Source organism: Crocodylus porosus, unplaced genomic scaffold, assembly GCF_001723895.1.
Source record: "Crocodylus porosus isolate Cpor-Errol unplaced genomic scaffold, CroPor_comp1, whole genome shotgun sequence".
NCBI lineage: Eukaryota > Metazoa > Chordata > Crocodylia > Crocodylidae > Crocodylus > Crocodylus porosus.
The window spans coordinates 25,463,691-25,487,880 of NW_017728917.1; the positions used below are offsets into that span (position 1 = coordinate 25,463,691).

A 24,190-nucleotide genomic window follows, 5' to 3' on the forward strand; every position below is an offset into this window, starting at 1 on the left:
GGGCGCGCGCTGCCTGTCCCCGGTCGCGGCGCGTGGTCCGAGGCTCGGCCCAGTTGGGAGGTGGGCGCTGGCAGAGGCGGGAGCCGCCGGCCCGGAGCTGCGCGGCCCGGCAGGGCCTGTCCCGGGGCCCTGCCGGCGTGCCCCGGGAGCAAAGACTTGGTTCCTTCTGGTCCCAGACGCGGTCCCGGGGTTATCCGGGCGTGGGGGTGCCTGTCCCGGTCTGGCCCCTCCAGGGCGGCTCCTGCCTTCCCGTCCCGGCGCCGCCGACCCCGGCTTTCCGCTCGGAGCACTTGGCGTTGCGCATTTGTGTTTCTTTCCCCAGCCATCCGAGACATTGGGCTCCCCGTTTTCTTTTCTTTTTCTGATCCTAAAATTAGGCTCGGACCGAGTCCCTCCGGTCTTCCCTAGGGATGACAGCACAAGGTTTTGCCTGTGAGACAGTGCCAGGACCGGGGTCGTCAAGAGAGATTTTTCGGTAGAAAAATCACCGGGTTGCGAGGAATGGTGCATAGCCCAGTTACATGATTTACAGTTTGATAGTGTTATTTCGTGGATCAAGGAGGGCTTGCATTCCTTTACTAGAGGTGCTCATTCACTTATGGGGTGTATAAAAAAAACTTTTACTAACTGCAAAAACAGTCAGGCCACCTTAAGTGCAGAAACTTTAAAGATGGGATTAATTAGGTTGTGAGTCATAGCTTGCTTCTGAGTCATCATCAGATTTTATGTAAAACCAGTATTTATGTTGAAATTTGTAGAACGGAAGTACTGCATAACACAAAATATTTTTGTAAAGTAGATCCTGAATGCTAATTTGAACTGCTTTATACTGGCTTAAGATACTTTTTTTAAACTACACTCAAATCTGAATAATGAAACACCGTAGTCAGTCATACAGTCGGGCACAGCAGCATACAGGCCTTTGTCTGGCTGCATAGAGCAATACGTTCCACAGCTTCAGTCCTAACGTCTAGTCGTGAGCATGAAGTGCTGTATAGCACTCATATAATCCCACAGAAACCAGCCAGGAAGTGGCATGTATATAGACAGAAGACTTCTGCAAGCCTGTTAATGTTACAGCTGATTTTTATTGCTTAGCATAATTAGTCTTTTCAGCATATCTGTGCCAATCCAATCCGAGTCATTGACCCATTGAGGGTGCACATCAAAACACTTCCTGTTTCCTTGATGGGCTAAATAATCATTGTGTCCTTGATAGGAGGGTTCTGGAACTGATAACACATACAACAATAGATAGCACATTTAAGGATCAAATGCTTTTATATTTATGTGTAGTGCAGTTCCAACCAACTTTAATGTTTAAATTGTTATTTCAGGTAAAGATTGGTTAGTAGTTTTGCTGCAGAAAACTTAAATTACAATCTGTCAGTTGCTTGGCTGACAAATTTGGTAGTTTCAGACCAGTTGATGTGGATAGATGTCTACTAAAAAAAAAAAAAAAAGCTCAGAAATCTAAGCAGAAAGGTCAAGGATTAAATGAGAACAAAAATTCACTTTTCATCCTTAGGCAGGATTTTTTCAGCTTTATCCTGAGGAAGAGTAGTGAAGGGCTTGCGTAGTTGTATGCTTATGGTTAACCACATGCCTTTAATTTCTAATTGCTTGTTTAACTCTGAAGAGATTATGTAACTTACTAAGCACTTTATTAGAGTCATAATTGGAGGAGATTTAGAATAAGTCTTTTAGGGAACATTAGGTATAGTGGTTATCATTAAAACCTAGTGAATTGGTGTTTGCATATTATTAAAGCGAAGGAAGATTTCTGAGTTATTTGGAGGCATATAATATGCACCTCATCTTATCTGCTTCTTCCAGGTGTGTTTCCCACTAGGTATCCTCTGTTGTTATGCCTTCATTCTCCTTAAACTCCTGTCTATTATTTTCTCTTCTGAAATGCTGCCTGTCATATTACACATTCATGACACTTCTGCCTTTTCCTCTCCCCAGTTCTCAGTGCCTGAACTATCTTTCCCACATAGTCTTCAGCTATCTGGTTATATACCTAAACTACCTGTGTCCATCCCTGCCTAATTTCTCCTTTATGTCATTTTGGCCTGTTGTTCATTTCTTATATGATCTTTCTTACTGACCTTAGCATCCTCATTTGTATCACCCATGGCTTGGACAATTGTCTTTGGATTGCCTACTACTGTGATCTATATGACAGCAGTGGCCTTGTCACGGTCTTGTAGATTTTATCTTTAGATGAACCGGTATCTTCCAATCCCAGAAACACTCCATTTACTTCCCTCCATCTTGTCTATGGTTTGTTTGTACTGTTCTTAATTCACTCCTCTCTTTCTCCACTTCATTTCATGCTGGACCACAGATACTTAAAATTGTGCCAGATAACTATATACTGGCTGTCTTGTGCCACAGGTGTGCAGTCCTCATTATTGCCCCAGGCATACACTTTTTTTTCCTTCCTGATATGTAGACTATGCATTTCAGCATGTGGCTTCACCTGTCCAAGTTGTTCTGCCTATTTTCTGCTTTCTCATCATCTGTGAACACATGCATCAAGGGACATCCTTTTGAATGGCCTTAATGAGTGTATGTAACAGGTGCATTTCCAAGTTGTGTTGTTGAACCTCTGTACATATCTGTACACAGACTTCTAGTAGTGCATTTGCACTCCAAGCTGACTAATAAAACAAAAAAGGTCAAGTTCTGGGAGGTGATCAGTAGCATGCTGCAAAAGTTTGCCAAGAATGAAAGAGTTGTCATAGGAGTAGACCTTAATGGCCATATGGGAGGGATTGGGACATTTGTAGTTGCTACTAGGGGACACGTGATGAAGACGATACTATCAGGTGGTAGGAGTGAATTATTTTGCTATTGTGAATAACTTCTTCATTAAGAAAGATGGACATATTAAATCCTACACTGGAATGGGCATGTACAGAGGAGTCCAGAAGAATATGTGGGAAAAGAAGTTACCAGAATGGCACTATCAGGGAGAAGGGGAAGAGGAAGACTAAAGATGAGATGGAGAGGGATATGAAAGGGAAGGAGTTGGAAGAAAAAGGTACATATGATCGAAGCCAGTGGAGAGTCAGGATCCGCAATAGCAACCCTGTTTAGGCAGGACAAGCGAGGGAAGAAGACAAATCCTATGAAAGTGAAGGTACAGCGTGTGTCTGACTGACTATTTCCTGGTCTCATAATGACTTGGGGCAGGGGAAGAAGTAAAAGGACTGTAGGGCTATTTCTGGAGAGCATCTTACCAAACAGTACAGATTGGTAGTTATGGAAATATATGTATGCACACAGAGTAGTTAAAGAACAGATCAATCAAATAGTAGAACCTGTAAGAGAAAAACAGCCAAGAGTTCAAATACAGAGTTCTGAAAAGGTAAAGGAAGGAAAAAGTTACCGGCGAATTGCAGGAAGATATGTTTGAATGCATTAACAAATGCTCAAAAGAGGTTGTGGCATGTTTCACCAGGAGCCATGCATCCAGAGAAAGCTGTGATGGTGATGCAATGAGAAACAGGCACTGGCCAGGAGAAGGAAGAAATCCAAAGTATGGCAGAAAGGCAGAGATTGAAAAGACTATGAGAAATTAAAATAGCTGAAAAGGAAGCCAAGAAAGGAATGTCAGAACCCAAGACCAAGCTTTGTAAGATTTGTATAATAGACAATAAACAAAGGAAGGTGAAAAAGATGTCTACTGACTGACTGACTGGTAAGGGATCAAGAGGGGAAATCAGAGAACTTGGGAAAGTGCAGTGCATAAGACAAGGAAGACAAGATACTGACAGAGCCAGGAATGATAAAGGACAAGTGGAACAATTATTTTGAGACTAATAACATATTTAATCAAATATAAGACAAGGTTTTTCCCGCCAATGAACATGGGGGTGGGGGAAGCACCTAGTCTTACATTTGTATACAAGGAAACCTCACTAAATACATTGTCTGTCATTAAACTGCTGTCAAAAGCAGCATGTTCTCAGTAATGGAAACCAACTAAAAAGATGATTAAGGCAGCCAGCTGAGCATGACTATAAAATATGGCCTATGTGAGGCAAACATACTAATGAGAATGAATCTACCACAAGGCTAGACTAGTACAGCCCATCTGAATAAGATATATGGTAGTCAGGGCTGTCCCTGGGGGCAAATCAGGGCAACTGCCGCGGGCCCTGTGCTTTGCGGGGGCCCCACAGAACAGAGCAGAGCAGCAGCTCCTCATCCAGCTGCTCGCCACCCCCCTGCCGACGTGCCGTGGCAGCAGCAGCTTCAGATCCAGGACCCAGACTGGAGCAGGGGTGGGGCCCCGCATGGGCTGATTTGCCCTGGGCCCCGCACCCTGCTTGGGTCAGCTTTGGTGGTAGTGCCCATTGCACTGAGTCTCCCTCAGCACTAACTTTTTTTTCAAATCATGGTGAGCCTTTACATTGAATATATTTTAGCTGCTTCATTTCAGCCGATGAGCTGCACCTTTCTTTCCCATTTCCAATTATTCCTGTTTTTTTAAAACAGCCTTAAATATCTGGGAGACATCACCAAACGGCCCCAAAGAGCTTGCCCCAAATCCCTCCGTTGCCTCCTCTCTCAGCCTGTCACATATGATTAGTGTGGCCCCACTCTCTGAGATGGAGCCAGACCAGGTTGCTCTGTGCCTCATCTGCTTATACATTTTTGGAGGATCCCAGGACTTGTGACTAGGAAACCCAGTTCCAGTCTGAATTGTGGGGAGGGGCTAATTAGCACCCCTCCTTTGTGTGGGGTATCTGGAGTACATGCATATACTGAGCAGTGCTGAGCTGTAGGGTCACCATGGCTTGAAATGCCGTTGTCACTGCGGGGGTCCAGCTGAATAAACTACACAGTAAACCATGAGACTTTTGGCTTTGGACTAACAGATTCAAGGGAAACCTCCAATAATTCTACATCTGGAGAATTATAACAAATTTATAAATTATCCATATATAGAATCTAATTATTGGGGGTGTCATCTTATAATGAGGGTCATTTTCTATTTGAGCAAATATGGTAAGAACATGGAAGGGGCTTCCTGGGCCATCAGATCTGGTCCCCTGCATTCGCAGACATTTGTTAAGCAGAGGAATCCCTCAGATAGCCATTTCAAACTGTCACCTATAACAAGGAGGGACAAATTCTGACTCATGGGTGAAAGATAATCTAAGGCAGGGATGCAAAGTAATTCTGGTAAATCAAGCAGATTCTGGTCAAATGGGTAGTTAAGAAAGAAGTAATGTATGCCTTTGAAATGAAAAATCAGTTGCAAGGCCAGATGGGTTATCAAGAGCAGCATAGAAAAGTTGGAGATGTGGAAATGTAGGTTTTCTCACCGATTTTTTTTTTTTTTTTTAACTCCCATGATTATAACCTTGATGTTACTATGCTTATGCACTGTCAATGACCTTGAGAGTGATACTGCCTGAAGTTTTGTACTCCTGGCAGGGTTACCAGTGTTGGCAAGGTTGAGAGCGAGGTTTCCAGATTAATAGCATTCTACAAATGAAAATAAGAGTCTTCAGTGGTGGAGCAAGCAAATGAGGCAAGAAAATTTCATGCTGGCTGCAGAGATAGATGAAGGCTGCAGCAGACTAGAAACCTTTGGTTGCTTAGGTTTTTGTAGACATTGCATAAAGGCTTCCGTCCTTTGAAGTACTGTGTGGTCGCTGATGTGCCATCAGCATCCCCATTAAAAGAAAACACATGCAGATGTCTTCCCTCAATAGCAAGTCATATGGCATCTTGCAGTGAGGGGAGACGGGGTGCAGGTGCTGGTAATTAGTGGAAGCTCCTTATAACCAACCTACATGAGCGTAATGTACTTGAAACTAAGAAAGGTGTGCAATTTGGCAGGTGCAATTATGATCGTATCGGAGGGGGCTAGAAAAAGTGGCCCAAAAGGTCTGTCTTATTTCACCCGACTGGAAGATGGTATCCAGTGGGAACTATATTTGCAACGCAAACCAAATCATGAAGTTTGCAACCTGGAATGTCCGTACTATAATGGACAATCCTAACAGTGACTGACAGGAGTGAAGGACCACATTTGTGGCCAGAGAACTTGTATGATTTGATAGACACATTTCTGCACTTAGTGAGACTAAACATGCAGAAAAGGGGTAGCTCACAGAGCATGGTGGAGGCTACATCTTTTGGGAAGAAGGAAAAGATGAAAAAGATAGACATATCCACAGCACTGGTTTTGCTATCAAGCAAGATTTTTCCTCAGGTGCCAGAATGTCCAGTTGGCATCAAAGAGAAGCTCATAACCTTTTGTGTTCAGGTGACCAACAGACAGCATACAATAGTCATCAGTGCATATGCCCTGACTCTTGATGGAGATGACAAAACAAAAGACTTTTATTCTGAACTTGACTAAATCCTGTCATCTGTCCCCAAACAAGTGGTGAGCCACAGAGTCCCAGCTGCATGCCATGTCAACACCTGCTTCACCCCCCTCTCTACTGCATGCCTGCACAGGCCCTCTTTACCCTTAGCACTTCTCTGCACTCCCTTTACACCACTATACTGTATGCTCCCCCACCCTATTGTACCATAGACTAGCATGCCCCAAGACTCTCACCCAGCTTCCCGAGTTGTGCTGTGGGCACTGCTGTACCATCCTTGGGCAGGGTGAGGAAGCAAAACCCAAGGGAGAAAGGGTGGGGCTGGAGACTCCAGCCACCATTGCAGTTGGAGCAATGTGGAGAGAGTCTGTTGGGCATAGTTGTGGGGACCACAGTTTTAACCTCTCACAGGCTTCGAGTTGCGCAGTCCTGCACTAAGGTACTGAGTGCTCTAATTTCATGTTTGTAGTAATGGGAGCTGAGGATCCCAGCATCTCAAAGGACGTGCTCAGCTCCTCAAAATATAGTATCACAGGGGAAGAAGGATCTGCCAGTGTGAGCTATATAGTTCTGATGTCCTGTAAAACCCCTACAGCATGCAGGTTTGGAGAACAAAAACATCCTAGTAGTTCTGCTTATGTTCCCATAATAGAACAATTTTGCAAGAACACTGCCAAGGGGTACTTTGGAATCATCTCCTCCACCCCATCGTGACCTCCTTCTTGCAGGCCATATAGAAGACAACAGTCTTACTCAGATGTGCAGGTAAAGGCATGATTGGATGCCACATGTGGGTGGCAGGAGGTGCAATTGTAGGATTGCACGTTAGATCCAATTGTGCCTTATTGCCAGTGTAGGGGGAACCCAATCCTGGGCTTCCCTTGCATCAGTAAGAAGCAGGCACCCATTGCTTTGCTGAGGGGGCTTCTAGCTGCGGGGACCCCCAAGAGGCTCTACAGGGCTCTGGGTCCCGGCTGTGCCTCAAGCGCAGAAATACAGCTGTTGTTGTTAGAAATATAATTGCCTGTTTTGAAAGAGGAATAGATATTTGCCACTGTGTGAAAAGTTATGGTGGAAATAATGTTTTGCCTGAAGGCTAAAAATTATGAGCATGATGCATAGTACGGGACTGTTGCTTCTTTTGTTAGTGTATAGCAACTGACATGCATTTTTTCCACATTTTAGGAGCTAGTGGAAACAAACACCTGATGATTTCTCTCTGATCTGCCTTAATTATATTTTTGGAAATGTACTTTAATTTCTTTTTTCCTCTTTGCCCAAGATTCAGATTCTAGCTAAAAATGTAACATGCATTGACTGTGTACATATGGCCTTCAGATGTTGGGGATGGCACAAGTTGTTGTCAGGGACCTGTTTGAAGTGTGTTGTGTGATCCCTGTGCACAAATCAGTAGCCTGAAATTAAGCTACTTTGTTTTCATCCCCATCGTTTATAGCAGTGGTGACCAGCTTATCCAAGCCCACAGGCTAGTTGAGTGGACTAGGGCCAGTCTATGGCCGTATTCTGGCACATGGGGCTCCACAGGGCAACAAAATTTATTAGGAGCCTGGGAGACAGAGGGTGAAGGAACTAGGGTTATTTAGCTTGGAGAAGAGAAGACAGGGGTATTCAATAACAGTCTTCAAATACCTGAAGTGTGATTATACTGCAGATAGAGATAGGATTTTCTCTATGACTGTAGGGGATAGAAGTAGGAGCAGCAGCCTCAAGCTGCAGTAGAGGAAATTTAGTTTGGAGCTAAGATCTGTTAAAGCAGTTCCTCTTTTCAAAATGTTGCTCACCCTTGTTCTAGTACAACGCCTGCATAAATGAATCATAGAAAGTAAGGGCTAGAAGGGACCTCAAAAGATTATTGAGTCCAATGCCCCCGCTGTGGGCAGGAATACTGCTGAGTCTGACCAGCAAGGTGTCTGACCAGTCTCCTCTTGAAGACTTACAAGGTTGGGGACTGCACCGCCTCCTTGGGAAGTCTTCGTCAGATTCTGGTCTCCCTTACCAAAAAGAAGTTTTTCCTGACGTCCACCCTGAAACCATCCTCTCACGGTTTATGGCTATTGCTTCTTGTCCTCCCCTGGGGCACCCTGGTGAACTGTGCACTTTTCTTAAACCATCCCAGACAGGTGCCTACCCAGCCTCCTCTTGAAAAATTCTGAGCCTAGGCATCTTGGTCCATTGTCCTAATATTCTTACAGGGTAGAAGTTCCTTCCTTGAGTTTCTTTCTTGGATCCAGTCTAAATCAGGTTTCATAGAATCAAATGAGTCGGAAGGGACCTAGACAGATCATTTAGTCCGACCCCTGCCATGGGCAGGAAGGAGCACTGGGGGTGGCAGGGGTCATAAGGAAATCAGAGTTCCCCCTGTTCCCTTAGCTCACCAGGACTCAGGTCCAGGCCTCTCACTCCCCACCCACAGCCCCTTGGTCCTTGCTGATGCCCTCATGCCCCACCCACAGCCCCCTGGCCCTGTTGGTGCCCCTCACTCCTCACCCCCAGTCTGCTGGGCCTGGCTGGTGCCACTCACTTCTCCCTCCAGCCCTGACCAGCCCTGCTGGTGCCCCTTGTCCTCTACCCATGTCCCCCTGCCTCCCCAGCCCTGATGGAGGGGGCCCCAATTGCCAGGGCTACAGCCAGGGACCTGGGTCCGCAACCCCCTGCCCCTTGCAGTAGTGCCCAAGCCCCAGCTGCCACCCCCAGAAGGCAGCAGCTGCTGCAGCCTGAGCAGGGAGCCCGGCTCCCCCTCCCCCATGGGCAGCATGGGGTTGTGCCCCTCACTGCTTCAGGGTGGGCAGGGGGCACCTCGCCAGGGCAGTGCAGGACTCACAGTGGCTGCAGCAATCTTACTCGCCTGACCCCACCCTGCTGCCAGGCTGTGGAGGCCCCAGGGGAGAGCAGCAGGGTGGGGAGCCAGAGCCTGCAGTGGACAGCCTGCCCCAACCCCACACACAGGTCTGGTGGGCACTGGTCCCTCCTGCCCCTTCGGGAGCATGCACAGTGATGGGGAGCCACCCCACCTGTCCTCCCCCTGGATGAGCTGCCCATGGCCTTGTTCCTCTCCCTGCTGAGGCCCTGTGGCCACATGTTGTGGCACCCTGCCCCAAGTCCCACGCATTACCCTGCTGGGCAGCAACCCCAGCCCAGCTCAATTCCCTCCCCCCCTTACTTGTGGAACCTATTATCCTAGCGGCCATGTGCCTGTACATGCAGGCACCCCCTCTTTCCGCTCCCCCCAGCCCCTTGCAGGCTGGAACTCTGCCAGCCGCCAGAGAGCTCTTTGCGAAGAGCAGAAGCCACATGTTTTTCTGTTCAAATTAAAAAATCTGTGCTTTTCTTGGGTAAAAGGGAAATGGAAATCCTGGCTCACTGGTTATAACAAAGAGGAAGTATACAAAAACAGAGCTTAGTTTATTAAACTTTTGATCGCTCAGGTTGGCCCCACTAATTTGATAGGGTCAGTCACATGAGTAAGGTTTAGAGCAGATGTTGCATAATTCGTAACAAGTAAGTACTAATTTCTCTTTCTGTGTATCTATAATTTAAAAATTGTTCATTTCTGCTGGGGAGAAGCATCAAAGCCTTCATGGACTAAGTAGTGAAACTGCTGTAAAGCTATTTAAAATAACTCAGGTAATGCCAAGATAATATTGTACCCTAAATTAATATTGCCTTCCAGCTGGGTTGCTGACCTACCTTCTAAACTTCCCTTGATGAAGGCTGTGGGTGCAGACAATTGAACCGTTCAAAAAATGTCACTGATTGAGAACTGTTTCACAATAATGTGAAGTACTGAGGCTTCACCCAAGGGGCGGGAGTTTGCCTGGTGGTGGTTGAATGGGGGAGTGCTTGCTCCCATGCTTTGGGAGTCCTCCAGGGGTCTGAACTGTGGCTGGGGGCATTGTCACTTTTCTGCTTTCCCTTAAAATCATAGAAAATTAGGTCTAGAATGGATCTCAGGAGGTAATCTAGTCCAACCTCCTGCTCAAGGTAGGACCAGCCCCAATCAGATCATCCCAGCAAAGGCTTTGTCTAGCCAGGTCTTAAAAACCTCCAAGGGTGGAGATTCCACAACTGTTTCCTAAACACAAGTTTAATAAACTTCAGTAAGCCTACATATGACTGAATTCTGCAATGCACTTGCCTGACTTCGTGGTATGGTGAGTGGAGTGTTTGGATCCATGGGGCTGAGGGTCTACAACTGAGCTAGTTGTTAAAAGATAGGTTTCACTGAAAAGCAGTGCAGGGTTGTTTATTGATTTTAAAAGTGCCCACAAAAAGAGAAATAAAGGGGTTGGGGGGGTGCAGGAGAGTTTTGGTTTTATAGCAGAGTGGTCAGTTGCAGCAGCATGTGGGGGGTGGGGGATGAGGAGCAATGCAGTGTGGGATGCCTGGAGGACTCACCAGACATGCATCACAGAACATTTGGGGTCCACACACAACACTGAACTGGTTTACAGTGGAAAGGTTCAAAATAGTACTTGATTTTCCAGGTACACATTTTTTTAACCATTCTAAATGAACTTGAACCATTTTAACAGGGATGCATGTCTATCCACTTAAGGCTTACGTTTAAACTATTAAACTATTATAAATGTTATACATAGGGACCTACCAAATTCCAAATTAACGATTTTACAATTTTCATGGAAACAGTAGATTTGGTAGGTCCCCCTTGAAAAAGCTTGATCCCCATGAAAAAGCAGGAAAATAGGGGGAAGGTAGGGAAAGGCAGCTGCAGAGGCGGGAAGCATGGGTGGGGGTTGTTACAGCGTATAGCGTTTAGTACCTGTAATAATAGGTTTTAACTCAATGTGCAGTAACCGGTGCTACTAAACAGTAGAACCAGTGCACTTTTTTTAGTAATGCTAATGTGTAGTAGACTAATTCTACTGCGCATTAGCACGGCTTTTGCCATGATGTGCTAATGTGCAGTAGAATTAGTCTGCTGCGCATTAAGCATCACATGTAGACACACCCTGTTTCTCCCAGATTCATGCTTGTCACTCCTTGTGGGGAGTAAGTGGAGCTCAGTTGTGCCTCAGCAGGTGGATCCCATGGCCCGAGAAAACTTGGGGCCTGCATGGGGTTATTTCCTTTGTGGTATTTGTGGAGCTTTCCCAGAGGAATGGTGGGGGCAGAAAAACACTTTAAGAGACAGGAATGAGATCAGTCACTACTTCTGCATTATTCTTTTAATGACTAGGATTTAAATAAATCATGCCTATCTAGCATGTTTGAAATATTGTGCCCAATCCCAACCTAAAAAATAGAGGGATTTGCAAGGGCGTATGGAGTGTGAGTAGGTAGAACAGTACTGGGAAACTGAGTAACAGGGAGCAAACTGCTAGGCCTGCGCAAATAGGGAAGTATTCGATTTGAATTTGGCTGATTTGGAGGACAGTGATTTGATTCAGATTGCTGTTCCGAAATTATTTGGCTGAATCTACTTCGGAAGATTTGGCGCTGAGTTGGAGAGATTTGTTAATTCGGCCATAGACCATAATGGGGAATCACTGAAATACCTGTAACTTTGTCATTTTTTGACAGATTTGGATGAAAACAGCAGGGATGGTAGCCCCTTCTGAGAGCATGAGGCAGACCTCAAGTTTCAAGGACAGAAGTGCAGGGTTTTCTGGGAAACTGCACCTCAAAGTGCTGACAAGCAAAACTTGTGACGTGTGATTTTGTATGTGTGTTAAGGCACAGCAGGGTGAAAACAGCAGGGATGGTAGACTACAACAGGGGGTCTTCCCAGGGCTCAGACAGAAACAGCTCACAAAAGGGACAGAAAGGCTGCAGGCAGAAGCTTATATGCTGTTTCTTTGTCCCTCCCCCAGAGCACTGTGATTGGAAGGGGGCTCGGAAAGATCACAGTCATTGGCCAGCTATAGATGTCAGTCTTCCCCCTCCCCCCGCTCTCCCTCCCTCTTAGTTTCTGTTCCCCTGAAAGACTGCCTTCTGAATTTCCAAATCTTTTCCAAATCAATTCAGAGGGGTTTTTTTGGTCTCCTGATTCAATTCAGATTTGGTGATTCGGCCTCTGAATTGGGCTGAATCTTCTCTGAATCAAATTGGCAACCGAAGCTTTGTGCACCCCTACAAACTACCTCTATTTTAAAATGGTCCTTTTGACACACATCACAGACAAAAAACAAAGCAACCAAAATCCCTTCATAAATAGGAGTCTGAGCCAGGGATAACATTGATCTCTGGCAAGGATAGTTCAGTCGCATTCAGAGAGTTCTGAGTTCTTGGAGGCAAAAGCGACTAGAAACACAATCTGAAACATCTTCTGTCTGCTTTATTTAGAGGAGGAGAAAGCAGAGCTCCTCTGGAGATCCCAGAGATGCTTACACCACATAATATAATCTACGCTGCACAAAATGTGGGATTTTCAAATGTCAGCAGAAAGCCCTAGCTGAGGATAGTGATTGTTTAGTGACTTACTGATAAGGACTCTGATGATAGGGAGTATTTTAGTCTGCTCAGAATGTGATCTTAACTTAAATGTGACCTTCCATTGATGTGACCTCGTTTGACAGGTAGATTCACTGTTAATACACTACTGCATATTGTCTATGTGGTAGATAGCAATCACTGAGAAAGGAGGAAAAAAAGAGGGATGAGATTACTTGGTGTTTCAGACTTCCTAATTTTTATTTTGCTTGTTGTTGTTAGCCATTATAGCAATTTTTGGTAGCGCTTTAGTTTAAATTTACTTATTTAAATTTACTTATTTATTTAGTTTAGATCTTTAGAATCTAGAGATGTCTATTGCAAACCTAATTGTTCCTGGGTATATAACTTCTGTGTCTCTGCCTCTATTGTGCCCTCTTGCAAAATAATCCTTTGAAGATGCAGAATCAGATGTGTCAGGCTCCAGTTCATTGGCCTCTCTTCATCTATTGTGCATGGCAATGCTGATAGGTATCTTATCTCCCTGGCCATGCCTAGGCCCTATGTACATCTAGCTGAGCTGAGTTGGAGTTCTCCAGTGAGGAGATCCATTTTTGATCCTGCCCTTTATAACCCGAAGTTTCCTTAAAACTTGAAAAAGTTTTATAACATTGAGTTAGGACAGCATTGTTAAATAAAAGCTATTCTGAGGTGCATAATTTGAAATGTAAGGATTAGAAATGCTTGGAGATTATAGTGTTTGTAGGGGGTTTTACTATATTGAACAAATAATAGTATAATGGAAATCCAGTTGTGTCTTTAGAATTATAAACCCTCTGTGATATGAATGAACCTTTGTGTGTTAATGGAAGTGACTGGCACTAGAAGAGCTGTTACTGAGTTATGATCTCACAGGGAGATTTTTCTGACTCTTTTCCAGTTCTTTTTAAATACTGCACTAGTGATAAAGAAGGAGATACAATACAAAGCCTATGATACAGAAATGTCAAGCACTATGCTTACACAAAGAGCAGCAGGTTAAAGCTTTCTGCAGAGGTTGCGTCTTAATCCTTAAATTAACTATATTGAGGTAGAGAAGCACTAAGGATAGGCAGAGTCATCTATTGGGCTGATAGCTCCAAAATACCAATTATATCTATCCATACAGTTTTACTACATCTGCAAACCATGGAATATGCTACACTGGGCAGGTCTGCTATGTTATACATGCAAGGTCTAGAATGAAGGGTTAGGTATATAGAAGACATTGGTAGAACCTACATTTGACCTCAGATCTGGCCCCAGGTAATCAGATTTGGCATCAACAAGGTGAGAGGCAGGGTGTGATTTGTCACAATTAGCAGTGCAGTGTATGTGTATCTGTATTTTAAAACATGGTCTGTCTTACACACAAATAGCCTAAACTCTTTTTGGTTGAATTCTGTACTCTAAAAAGAGAGGACCTGAAAAACCCCTTAGTGGAAATGGTGCCAGAAGCAATGCAGCAAGTCTGGATTTGTAAATTTGCTGAGGTTTATAAATGACTTAATTTGCACTACGTTTTCTTTTTACCTGTAGTTTAATACACTTACAATGAGGGCATTTGTTGCTGCTAGAGGTTCCCTTTTTCTACACAAAGTATAAAGTAAAAGTCCTGACTGTTTGCCATAAAAGATTTCACAGTACTGAAGCAGAGATATTTTTCTTAGTGTCCTGATTGCATTTCAGTTTTAGGAATTTAAACTAGCCAAATTTTTCAGTCCTTGCATAAACCAAAGTCAGTGGTATTTGTATGTAAGTTTGTGTAGGTATAAGCAATGAGTCAAGGCTGTAAGATTTGCATTCAGTCTTATTAAAACGTCCCAGCAGTTTTGATCGGCTATCACAGGCTTCATCACTTCCTGTCTTAAACTGTTATGTACTATTGGCCTCAGCTCCTAAGTAGCTGTCAAACACCAGACATTGTTGCATTTCAGTGGTGGGAGTAGTGAATAATGGATATACCATATCTCTTTGAAGCCAGTTATGTTTTAGCATTCTATGTGATCGAGAATATTTCTCTGCAAGATACTGAAAATTCACATTTAAAATTTTATCAAATAAGTTTAAACATTATAATTTGATTTAATATTCACAAATGATAGGAGATGTATTTTCTGTCTACACAAATCCAGCAGTTTTACACCTTTAAGACAAGCAGATGCAGAGATAAGACATCCATCAGTGCTTGCTACATTATAAATATTTTAGATCAGCATTTCCTAAAGCATGGAGGATGTTTTTTCAGGAGGGAGACGAGCAGTGCAGAAGAGTAGCCCTGGGTTTAGAGATAAATAATTTGAGATGGGTGATCTTTTAAGAACATACTGCAAGATTCTTACACAACAGAAAGGGCACAATTGATTGCATTTTCCTGACAAATGGCTCCACTCTCAGAAGTTGTGTTACGGAAACTATTCGCTCTACCTTTTTTACTACCATGTAATTTGAAGATTAAAATTAAACATGGTTTTGCCATCTGATAATAATTGTTGTTTGTGTGGCATTCTGTTCCTAGATCAGTCATACTGTGATCGGCTACGACAGGACATGTACTTTCTTACAAGCAATGGCCGACTGAGTGAGCACCTGGTTGATAAAATTATTCTTCAGTTGAACAGAGTCTACCCCCAAATTCTCACTAATAAAGAAGCAGAAAAGGTAATTAAATGAGTTTTACTGCAGCATGTCTGGACATAGCATATTATTCTGGCTGCTACGCATAATTCAACAACTGGTAGATCTGCCACATACTAAACTCAGGAGACAAATTCCTAAATATTTGACCACTTGTCCCATTTTCTTTTTTTACTACCAAAAGTAGTAAAAGTTAAAAAGTAGTTAAAGTTTGCAGTCAGTGATGTGGTATTTGAGTGCCTCATGAGAACTAAGGAATTTATCCTGGTAGGATCCCTGCATGGTTAGAAAATATTATGATGTCCATTTTAGTGATGAGAAAACAAGGTATTGTGTTCAGTATTGGTTGTATAATTTTGATGAATGGTGTGATTTTTTTTTAAACCAGTTTGAACTCCTGGGTTAAATCAGAATAAGCCAGATTTAAATTGACTATCCCTGAATTTCTGTAGGTAAGTCAGTTTAAAAATAGATCTCTAGTTAAACCCGTGCAACTTAGAAGAGAGACCAGGCTTGAGACGCAGCCAAAATTTTCAAAAGTGCTTACTGGTTTTGGATGCAAAATCATTGAAGTCAGTACATAATAAGTGAAATGTGGATTTTAAAAGCCAGCAAATCAAATTGGTAAGTTTGTTCTTATTGGCTGTGTCTACGTGACTGTGCATATATGTGTTGCGGCGTCTCAGATGACCTTGAGATGATGCAGAAGGCACACCTGCATAAGAAAATGTGCAGCATGGATTCTAAATTTCATATTGGGGAATCCTGGTATTAAAAAAAATGTGCCGGAAAAAGGTTCCATGGGGTGCACTCTCAGAGCATGCCTGCAAGCAACTGGAGGTTGGGTCTTCAAAGGAGACACTCTGACAGCTGGCCCGAGCATCTCTATGGCTGCTGTGCTCCCCTGCTGCTCTAGCATGCTGCCTCAGCGTGCTGGAGAAAATAAAAGCAGGTCATGGCTCGCAGCAGCTGCAGGTGGCGGATCCTCGGGACGCTCATGGCCACAACAGGCAGAGCCCTCCAGTGGCACACAGCTCCAGCTGAGTCCCGGAAGTTGCACATGTGTGGGGTTGGTGGGGGATTGGAGTGTGGGGTTGGTGGGGGGTGGGGCCCCCTACCACATGCCCCCCCCCCATGCTGCACAGTCCCTGCTAGCAGCAGGAGGAGGTGAGCCCTCAGGGCACTCATGGCCCATAGCAGGCAGAACCCCTTGGCAGCACATAACTCCTAACTGCACTGCCAGGAGCCCCACATGCTGGCACAGAACCAGACTAGTCTGGTGTGAAGGCGTCTACCAGCAGGCGGGGTTGGGCTAGCTCTGTGCTGCCACATCTACCTCTGGGACTCAGCTGGAGCCACATGCTGCCGGGGGACTCTGCCTGCCACAGGCCATGATCACCCTGAGGGCCCACCACCTGTTGCTGTGCTGCTGCTGCCACTGGTGGCAGGGGCTGTGCACCATGTGGGGTAAGGAGGGCATGTGGCTGGGCCCCCCCACACAAATCACCCCCACCTCACAAATCCCACACCCACCCATAAACCCCATACCCACACACTTCCAACATACCTCACATACTCCTACACCCACCCATATCCCTTTACACTTCTCCACCATAGATCCTACACCCACACACACCCCTACCACAAATCCTACCCCCTGCATGTTCAGCTGTTAAATGGGACAGGACCAGCTGGTGGGAGCTGTGGCCGCATGGGCAGCTGCCACACTGGAGCCCTTCCCTGTGCCAGCACCAGTGCCAGACACTTAGCCCTGGCCTGGTGGGAGGGGGCAATGTTCTGGTCCCAGGAACCACTTGGGGGATGTGATGGGCTGGGGAGGAGGGGTGGAGGTGGCAGCAGGAGTTTGGCGATGGGTGGGGTGGGGATTGAGGTGGCAGTGTGGTTTATGTGTGTATGTGATGGGCTGGGGGTAGCAGCAGGGGTGTGAGAGAGAGGGAGAGATGGGGGGGGGCACTTAAGGTAAAAGCAGCCGCCAGAGCCGTGCTTGGAACCCCCCTTTCCTTCTAGACCACCCTGTGCAGGGGGAAACTGGCCTGAAAGGGAAGGGGCTTGCCCAGCCCCATTCCTGAGCCACTATCTTATGACAGTTAATTACTTTATTGTGCCCTAATTTTGGTGCACTTGTAGACTGTGATACTTTACTGCAGAGTTAATTAGTCTACTCAGCAGGAAAGTGCATGGGTAGATGCACCCATTGGGCATGTCCAGACATGCATGGACTTTTGGTTCCCCAGGGATAAGAAGCAGTGTCCCCTGCTCTACTCTGACCATGCCTCCTGCAAGGGAGGGGGATATTGATCTTATCTGCATCGTCTTGGGGTTGCAAAAAATTTCCAATGTATCATGCTGAGAGAAAGATCAGGAAGCACTGCCTTATCCCCTCTCCCTGCAGCACAGGCATACCTCAGCTTCCGCCGCCCTCCCCTCCCCACTTCCCCCATCTACAGAGTGGTCAGTCTGGCTCCTGTTTTGCCACACGCATGTTCTGTGCGAACAGCCTAGCCTTTTTTCCCAGTATGTGTGCTGGATGGGCACTTCAGCGCCCTCCCACTGCACTGCCTTGCCTCCAGGAGTGGAGGCAACAAATAGAAGATGGAGAAAGGAAGCAGAGCCCAAAGAAGCTGACTGCAATGGCAGGACTAGCAGCTACGTGGGAAGCTGGGAGCCCATGGGCTGCATGCTGTTCCTTCATGGGCTTCCTGCTGGTTGGTCAGCTGTGATCTAGATCAGCATATTTCTTGTGGTAGCTAACATAAAGAGTGATTAGTTTTTGGAACCTTTATAAAACCTAAATGTCTGTGTACTTCCACCATTACATGTCCCCTGAAAAGGTTCCAGAGTACTCACAGCACTGGAGCACTAGGAGGGAGTGTTCAGGGAATCAAGGTGTTTCAGCACTGGTTCTTGGGCACCTAGGCATTTGGGCTGCAAAGTTCGCTGTCCAGGATGGGGTTAGAGATGGGAGCATCTCCTAAAACAAAGTGTGTATGCTAGTAAATATCACAGGGAATGTGTTCAGGCTTTTTTTTCATATCAATTTAGAGCAGTGAACAATAGAAATGAAGCACCTTGCATCATGTGCTTATCAATTCCAAATACCAAAGAGTTAATCATATAAGGACCATATATTGTTCTCAGTTGGAAATAATGGGCAGCTCTATTCCAATTAAAAAAAAATGGATATAGTACTCAAGCAACACAGAAAGCAGGAGAGGAAGAAATGATTTTCCCTATGGTCTGAAAAAGTCCTGAACAGTAGTAGATCTCACAGAGAAGATGAAAATGCATTATACTTAACCTTAGCTAAAATCATTTTGATGTATGTCTATTTGGAAGGTATCTAGAAGTTTCCGTAGCCAAGATACAAAAGTAGGTTGTGCTGGCAATACACTGAGGATCAATTCCTTACTTTGGAGGAGAATAATTTCAATAGAGCTGATCTTACATTCCTTCCACAGGCAGATATCTCACTGACACCTGTGGGGGTTTGGCAGTATAAGAAGTGAGGATTTCCCTGAAGGTGGATAATTGGGGTGGCCAGTTTTGTAAATACAGAATAGCAATAATATACTTTTCAGTGAGTTCAGGGGAAAATGGTTAGTTTCCCTACATGTGCACTTTCAGAAAAAAACAGATTGTAATTTACTGTGAAGTTCCTAAATGATTGAGCCTTCCTTTACCTGTGAAAATCTCACTCTGTAAATCAAGCCACCTTAGGTGATTATGTGGATCCAGTGGTCCAGATTCAGCACTGATTGACACTATTTTTTCTGCTATAATAACTCCACTCCTTTCAGTAATATGTATCCTAATTTGCTGAGGTTTGGGGATGGAGAAGTAGACACTCAAGGACAGATTTGCTATAACCCAAAACCTTGCAGAATTATTTAAAGTACACAATGGGCACATCCAAATGAGCACAGTCATGCAGTATGTGGTGCTGCAAACACATTTGCAGTGCCATATACCGCACAGTCCGGAGTTCTCCACACTCCAAGGGCATGCTACCCAAGCAAGCACTGCTCCTTCTTTTTTTTTTCCCCCATGGTTTTTCTTTTTTTTGACCCCTGGATATCCAGGGGTCAAAAAAAAATATGGAAAAAAAACCCAAAGCAGCACACACTCGGGCAGCATGCACTGCTAAAAAGCAGAGCTGGGCTACTCGGAGCCATGCTGTGTCTGCCAGCCAGGCTCCATCCAGCAGGATTGCTGTGGCTGCAGCTCTGAGAGGCCCCCAGAACCCCAGGTAGGGCTGCTGGGGCCAGCACAGTGCTGAAGCCATCTGTGGCTCCATCCTGCTCCCCCAGCTGGCCCCACATTCCCACCATAACCCTAGGCCCCATGCCCAGCTGTGCAGTGTTCCCAGTCCCAGCTACTCCCTCCCTCCCCTCATTGTTGGGGCCTCAATCTGCCCTTCTGCCAGCCTTAGACTTACCTGAAGGGAGCTGTGGGAGATGCTCTGGGAGATGCTCTGGGAGATGCTCTGGGAGATGTGGCAGCAAGGCAGTGTGTTCATGCTCATGTACATGGTGCCCCCTGCCTGATCTCTCTCCTCCCACTTCCCCAGTCCCAAACAGCCCCTGGAACTCTGCCAGCCTGCAAGGGGAAACCTGCCATTTCCCGCTTTTTTCTGTGGTTTTTATCACAGTCAGTTGACAAACACAATCAGGAGTGTGGGGCTATTGCTCAGTAACTCAGGAGAGCTGGTTACTGGCACCCAGGAAAAAGCAGAACTCCTGAATGACTACTTCACCTTGGTCTTTCACTGAAACAAGGGGAAACAATGCCAGGTAGAGTACAGGAAGAGCACGGTAGGAATAATTGCCTTCCTACTGTTGCCTTAGAATTGGTGTATGAACAGTTAAAAAAATTAGACATATACAGGTCAGTGGGATTGGATGATCTTCATCCGAGAGTGCTGAAGGAGCTGGCCAAAGTCACCGTGGAACCCCCGGAGAAACTCTTCCACGACTCACAGCGCTCTGCAGAAGTTCCTGAGGACTGGAAGAGGGCCAGTGTTGTGCCCATCCACAAGAAGGGCAGGAGGGAAGATGTGGGTAACTATAGGCCAGTCAGCTTAACTTGCATCCTAGGAAAAATCCTAGAAAAGTTCATCAAGGAGTCTATCTGCAATAAGCTTGCAGAAGGTAAGATTATGAATGACAGCCCGCGTGGCTTTGTCGTGGGCAGGTCATACCTTACCAACCTCATCTCCTTCTGTGACCAGGTAACTTGTCATCTGGACATGAAAGAGGAGGTTGACATTGTAAACCTAGACTTCTAAAAGGCCTTTAATCTAGTATCCCACAATATCCTTGCAAGAAAATTGGAGGTGCCCTGGTGAACAGGAGTCCTTGATGTACTTCCACCTGGGGGGAAAACTAGGAGTAATGGTCACAAACTCCTGGAAGACTGATTCAGGCTCAACATCAGGAAAAATTTCTTCACAGTCAGGGTGTCCTGTGGAATAAGCTCCCTACAGAGGTGGTGCAATCACCTACCCTGGAAATCTTCAAGAGGAAACTAGACAGTTACCTTGCTGGGGTCATAGATTCATAGATATAGGGTTGGAAGGGACTTTGCAGATCTTCTAGTCCAAACCCCTGTGCTAGGCAGGACAGAAAACTGGGCTCGAGTGACTCCAGCTAGGTAATCATCAAGCCTCCTCTTAAAGACCCCTAAGATAGGAGCCAGCACTACTTCCCTTGGAAGTTGGTTCCAGATCCTAGCCGCCCTGACTGTGAAGTAGTGCTTTCTAATGTCTAGTCTGAACCTACTGTCTAACAACTTATGGCTGTTATTCCTTGTTACTCCGGGAGGCGCTCGGGGGAATAAGGTCTCTCCCATTCCCCGATGGTCCCCCCGCTAGTAAGTTTATAGATGACCACCAGGTCCCCCCTCAGCCTTCTCTTGTGAAGGCTGAACAGGTTAAGGTCCCATAGCCTCTCCTCGTAGGGTCTGCCCTGCTGAACCTGGATCATGCAACTGGCTGTCCTTTGGACCCACTCAATGCTGTCCACACTCCTCCTGAAGTGCGACACCCAGAACTGGATGCAGTACTCCAACTGCGGCCTGACCAGTGTCACATAGAGGGGGAGCATCACCTCCTTGGCCCTGCTTGTGATGCATTTGCAGATGCATGACAAGGTGTGGTTAGCCATACTGACTGTGTCCTTGCATTGGCAGCCAGTGTTCGTCTTGGAATCGATAATGACTCCAAGATCTCTTTCTGCCACTGCGCTTTCAAGAAGGGAGTTCACCAGCCTATCGGTATGCTGATGGTTCTTACTGCCCAAGTGCAGCACCCTGCACGTGTCAGTACTGAATCCCATCGTATTTTCATTTGCCCACCCCTGTAACCTGTCCAGGTCCAGCTGTATCCTGTCCCTCCCTCCTAGCGTGCCCACCTCACCCCAAATCTTGGTATTGTCCACAAATTTAAACAGGGTGTTTTTCACCACCTTGTCCAAGTCGCTAATAAAGAAATTGAACAGTGCAGGACCAAGGACCGAGCCCTGGGGAACTCCACTGCTCACATCCCTCCAGGTTGAATATGACCCGTCCACCACCACTCTCTGAGTGCAGCCTCTCAACCAATTTGCTATCCATCTGACTGTGTAGGCATCAATGCCAGTCACCTAGCTTTTTAATGAGAACGGGGTAGGAGATAATGTCAAAGGCCTTCCTGAAGTCCAGAAAGACTACATCCACCATGACACCTGCATCCGATGATTTTGTGACCTGCTTGTAGAAGGCAATCAGGTTGGTCTGACAGGACCTGCCCCTAATGAAACCATGCTGGTTGCCCCTGAGCATCATCCCCACTGCTGGCGCTTCACAGGTGTGCTCCTTGATAATCTTCTCATAGAGCTTCCCCAGGATTGAAGTAAGACTAATGGGCCTGTAGTTGCCCGGATCCTCCCTCCTCCCTTTTTTGAAGATGGGGACCATATTAGCCTTCTTCCACCATGAGCGCTTGTAAAGCTGTGCCAGGGGCCCCACGATAACCCCTGCCAATTCCCTCAACATCCTGGGTGGAGAGCATCTGGACCTGCTGATTTGAACACGTCCAGCCCCTCCAGAAGTTCCCTAACTTGGTCCTCCCTGACTCTAGGCCTGGCAAAGTCTCTCCTGAGTCCATCCCGAATCTCAGTGGGGGAGTCCCAGTCCCTGCACAAGAAAATGGCGGCAAAGGAATTGTTAAAAAGGTCTGCTTTTTCCTCTGGTGCAACCACCAGATTGCCTAGCATATCCTCTAGGGGCCCCACATTACCTGGTGCCTTCTTCATACTCCCTACGTATTAAAAAAGGACTTTTTGTTGTCCTTGATCCTTGATGCTAGCCCTAGTTCCGTATCTGCCTTAGCTTTCTTAACAGCCCCCCTAAAGACCCGAGCGGTGGAGGTATACTCCTCTTTGGTGATAGCCCTTGCCTTCCACTGGCCGTATGCCTCCTTTTTGGCAATCAGGCATTCCTGAATGCCCTTGGTGAGCCAGGGGGGCTTTTGAATATGCTTGCCCACTTTGATTCTTGTTGGGATTGTCACCCCTTGGGCTCTGAATATCGTCTCCTTAGGGAACGACCACTCATCTTGGACCCCTAATTCCCCTACTCTCTGGAACCGCAGTGCCTCTCCTACCAATCTCCTCAACTCGTTGAAGTCGGCCCTCCTGAAGTCAAGGGCTCTGCCTTGCTGCCGGCCCTTGACACCCTGCGCTGGATGGTGAATTCCAGCAGGCGATGATCGCTAGTGCCCAGGTGGTCGAGGACCTGGAATCCCCACACCAGGTTGTCACCTGTGGCCAGGACCAGGTCCAGCAGGGCATTTCCCTTGGTGGGACTGTGCACCTCCTGGGTTAAGTGGAAGCCCTGTATCTCGGCAGGTAACCTTCGTGAGCGGTCAGACTTGGCTGACTGCTCCTCCCAACAGATGTCCAGGTAATTTAGATCACCCATGACAACTACATCCCTTTCCTTAAGTGCCTCCGCAAGCTGACCCGAGAATTTGTGGTCCAGCTCTTCCCCTTGGTTGGGAGGTCTGTAGTAAGTCCCCACCGTTAACTCCCTTTCCCCACGACCCCCCTGTATCCTGACCCAGAGCACTTCAGCCTGCCCTTCTTCCAACCCCATCCTGCTAGTTGAGGATGTGTATTCCTCCTTGATGTAGAGTGCCACACCCCTGCTTTTCCTCCCCATTCTATTCCACCTGTATAGTCTGTAGCCCCTATGTTAAGTGCCCAGTCATGGGATAAATCCCACCAGGTTTCTGTGAGCCCTACTATGTCCGGGTTTGAACTTGCTATCCGGAGGCGAGTTCCGCCTGCTTATTCCCCATACTATGAGCATTGGTGTAGAGGCATTTAAGGCCATGAATTGGTATGTGTGCCACCCCCCAATTCCCAGGACTATCTGGGTCCCTGTCACTTACCTGGGTACTCCTTGTACACATCACCTGTCTTGGTTGGGAGTTGTCTTCAAGTCTTCCTGTAGCCCTATCCCCTGTCAAAGCTAGTTTAAAGTATGCTGCATGAGATCAGCCAACCTGGAAGAGAAGACACGCTTGCCTTTAGGGGAGAGGTGTAGCCCATTCCACCCAAGCAAGCCCCCTGCGCGAAAGTATGGGTCATTATCCAGGAACCCGAGGCCTGCTTGGTAGCACCAACTCCATAACCATCGGTTGACCTCGCCAATGCAGGCCTTGTGTCGCCGTCTGCATCTACTCACTG

General features: G+C 46.2%; 1 protein-coding gene across 3 annotated transcripts in view; it reads left to right on the forward strand.

The window, feature by feature from the left end:
- The window catches only part of CARD19 (caspase recruitment domain family member 19), a 64,906-nt gene that overhangs the window by 14,253 nt on the left and 26,463 nt on the right, over nt 1-24,190 (forward strand). For all 3 annotated transcript variants that reach the window (XM_019536939.1, XM_019536938.1, XM_019536937.1), the window contains exon 2: nt 15,325-15,467. In XM_019536939.1, the coding sequence (XP_019392484.1) occupies nt 15,325-15,467 (143 nt within the window). The remainder of the gene's footprint in view (nt 1-15,324; nt 15,468-24,190) is intronic.